At 50.7% G+C, this 2,519-nt stretch overlaps 1 protein-coding gene across 1 annotated transcript; it reads left to right on the top strand.

The window, feature by feature from the left end:
* Positions 1-2,190, top strand: LOC107135081 (tubulin alpha chain-like). The gene is made up of 3 exons (XM_015477033.1): positions 1-136; positions 1,651-1,873; positions 1,997-2,190. The coding sequence occupies exons 1-3, from the start codon at positions 134-136 to the stop codon at positions 2,173-2,175; spliced, it is 405 nt and encodes a 134-aa protein (XP_015332519.1). The 5' UTR covers positions 1-133; the 3' UTR covers positions 2,176-2,190.
* Positions 2,191-2,519: the final 329 nt, after the last annotated feature.

The following is a 2,519-nucleotide window of genomic DNA, read 5'->3' as shown; positions in this document are numbered from 1 at the left end:
AGCCGCTACTTAAGAGGCTCCAGCGCCGCCCCCGCCTCAGTGCGTTACTTACCTCGACTCTTAGCTTGTCGGGGACAGTAACCAGGACCCGGTGTCTGCTCCTGTTGCCTTTGCTTCCTAACCCGTAGCCACCATGGTGAGTGGACCGCGCCGCGGCGCCCTGAGATGTTCGGGAAAACCGGGGGAAAACGAGCGGGAGAGGTGCGAAGGGCTTCTAGCTAGAGAGGGCTGGGACAAATGCCATCCAGTTGGAGAGCAAAAGGCGAGGCGGGGGCGGGGGTAGATGAGATCCGGGGACAAGGGCTGGGGACCAGATAAAAGAGGGCTACGGGATTTCATCTCCGGCTCTGGGGCCCGGCGCCTCAAGACCCTACCCTTTCCCGCGCGTGCCCTTCCCCCATCCTAAACCCCTCAGGCGGGTGCGCGCAGTCACCCCGCCCTCACTTCCTCCTGAGCGCGAAAAGCGGGGGCGGGAAGGAGCTGGAGACAAAGCGCAGGCGCGACCGTTACCTTCCCGCCCAAGAGCGGCGGGAAATTCCCACTGCAGTGTGCGCATGCGCACAGAGGTTCTGCGGCTCCATGACTGCAGGGCGTAGCCCCTGTAACCCAAGGAGTTTTCTTAGCACTGTACCACACTACGCCCCAGCTTATTAAGACAGTTAACATCTAACAGCCTGTCTCCACTGCACTAGGAAATCCTGTGGGGAGCAGGTGGTGGCAGTGAAGAATTTGGAGAGAATGGAAATCTGCATTGGGGCCTCTGAAAACAGATGGGGAGGTGCAGGGCTGAGCCCAGTGCCTGCAGGTATTGCGGGCATCTGCAGCTGCGCACCCCCGCCTTTGAGCGCAGCAGTGCGCTCCCTGAATTGCTCATTCATCCAGTGCCGCAGAGCCCCACCCCTTGTCCCTTCGGCCAGACATTTTCTTTGCACTCCGACCATGTGCTTCCTGTGCTGAAAGCTGTCCGGAAATCTGGCCAACTGTACTGGAGTGGGGTTCTGGGCCTGAGCAATGGGTGGTGGATGAATTTCTCACTGCCCTGTGTTAAAAAGAGGAACCTGACTAAGCATTCTTACAGGTCTCAAAATAGCACTTCTCCATTTAAGGGTCGGAGGGGAAAAAAATCATTCCCTACTACGGAAAAAAAAAATAGGACATTTTGGATTGTTTATTTTATGGTGGAGATTGAATCCAGTCAGGGCTCATCACTGAGCTGTGTCCCCAGCTCAAGTCATTTTTTGCAATACCGGAGAATACTCTTCCACTAAGCTACATTTCCGACCTTTATTTTTTTGTTCTAAGACAGGGTCGCCTGAATTTGCCTAGCTGGCTTGGATCACACGTGATCCTCTTGTCTCAGCTTCTTAAATTGATAAGAATTATAGGCATGTGCCTGAAAAAAATAATTTGTGGTAGTGGGGGCTTGGCAGCACACCTGTAATAGCAGCGGTTTAGGAGGTTGGCGCAGGATTGCAAGTTCTGGACAACCTCAGGAACTTGGTGAGACCCTGTCTCAAAATGAAAAAGAACTGAGTGTGTAGCTCAGTTGGAAAGTATCCCTGGGCTCAATCCAAGCACCAAAACTTTAAAAAATAATAATTAAAAAAGGAATTTGCTTAAATTCCATGACTTCCCCTGTCCTTTCCGCAGCGTGAGTGCATCTCCATACACGTAGGCCAGGCTGGTGTCCAGATTGGAAACGCCTGCTGGGAGCTCTACTGCCTGGAACATGGCATCCAACCTGATGGCCAGATGCCAAGTGACAAGACCATTGGGGGAGGAGATGACTCCTTCAACACCTTCTTCAGTGAGACGGGTGCTGGCAAGCACGTACCCAGGGCAGTGTTTGTAGACCTGGAACCCACGGTCATTGGTGAGTTGACTGGGTATGTCTTGGGTTCTCCATTGATCACATACACATTGTCTTTCCCACCAGAGTTGAGCAGTTTTGTGCAGGTTATTAAGTGATGGGTGCTGGTTTCCTTTTCTTTTTCAGATGAAGTTCGCACTGGGACCTACCGTCAGCTCTTCCACCCTGAGCAGCTCATCACAGGCAAGGAAGATGCTGCCAATAACTATGCCCGAGGCCATTACACCATTGGCAAGGAGATCATTGACCTTGTCTTGGACCGAATTCGTAAACTGGTAAAAACCTTAAATGAATATGTATTTTAAATGGGGTGAGAGGCTCCAGAGCAACTTGAATGGACTGACCTAATGACTTTGTTCTTTGGTTCCAGCAAAGTGGAATAGGCCGCTTACTATATTAATTAGACTTCTATGCCAGTCAGTCCCTGGCTGTAGAATAATTTGTGATGTGTCTGTTAGCCAATTTTTTATACTATCTGGATATGGTCATGATTTAAAGAAATTATGAATAGTTCTGTAGAAAATCTGGCCAGGTGCAATGGTATGCTTCTGTAGTCTCAATGTTTGTGGGAGGGAGGTAAAGGGCTGGGGGATGTAACTCAGTGATAAAGTGCTTACCTAGTTTGCATTTCCTTTTTTCTTCCCCTACA

Source organism: Marmota marmota, unplaced genomic scaffold, assembly GCF_001458135.2.
Source record: "Marmota marmota marmota unplaced genomic scaffold, marMar, whole genome shotgun sequence".
Taxonomy (NCBI): Eukaryota; Metazoa; Chordata; class Mammalia; order Rodentia; family Sciuridae; genus Marmota; species Marmota marmota.
Note: the sequence above shows the minus strand (reverse complement) of the source record. Positions and strands in the feature narration are given on the sequence as shown.

Coding starts and splice junctions, on each gene's coding strand:
- LOC107135081 (XM_015477033.1), top strand. Junction 1,874..1,996: donor CCTGGAACCCACGGTCATTG/GTGAGTTGACTG, acceptor TTTCTTTTTCAG/ATGAAGTTCGCACTGGGACC.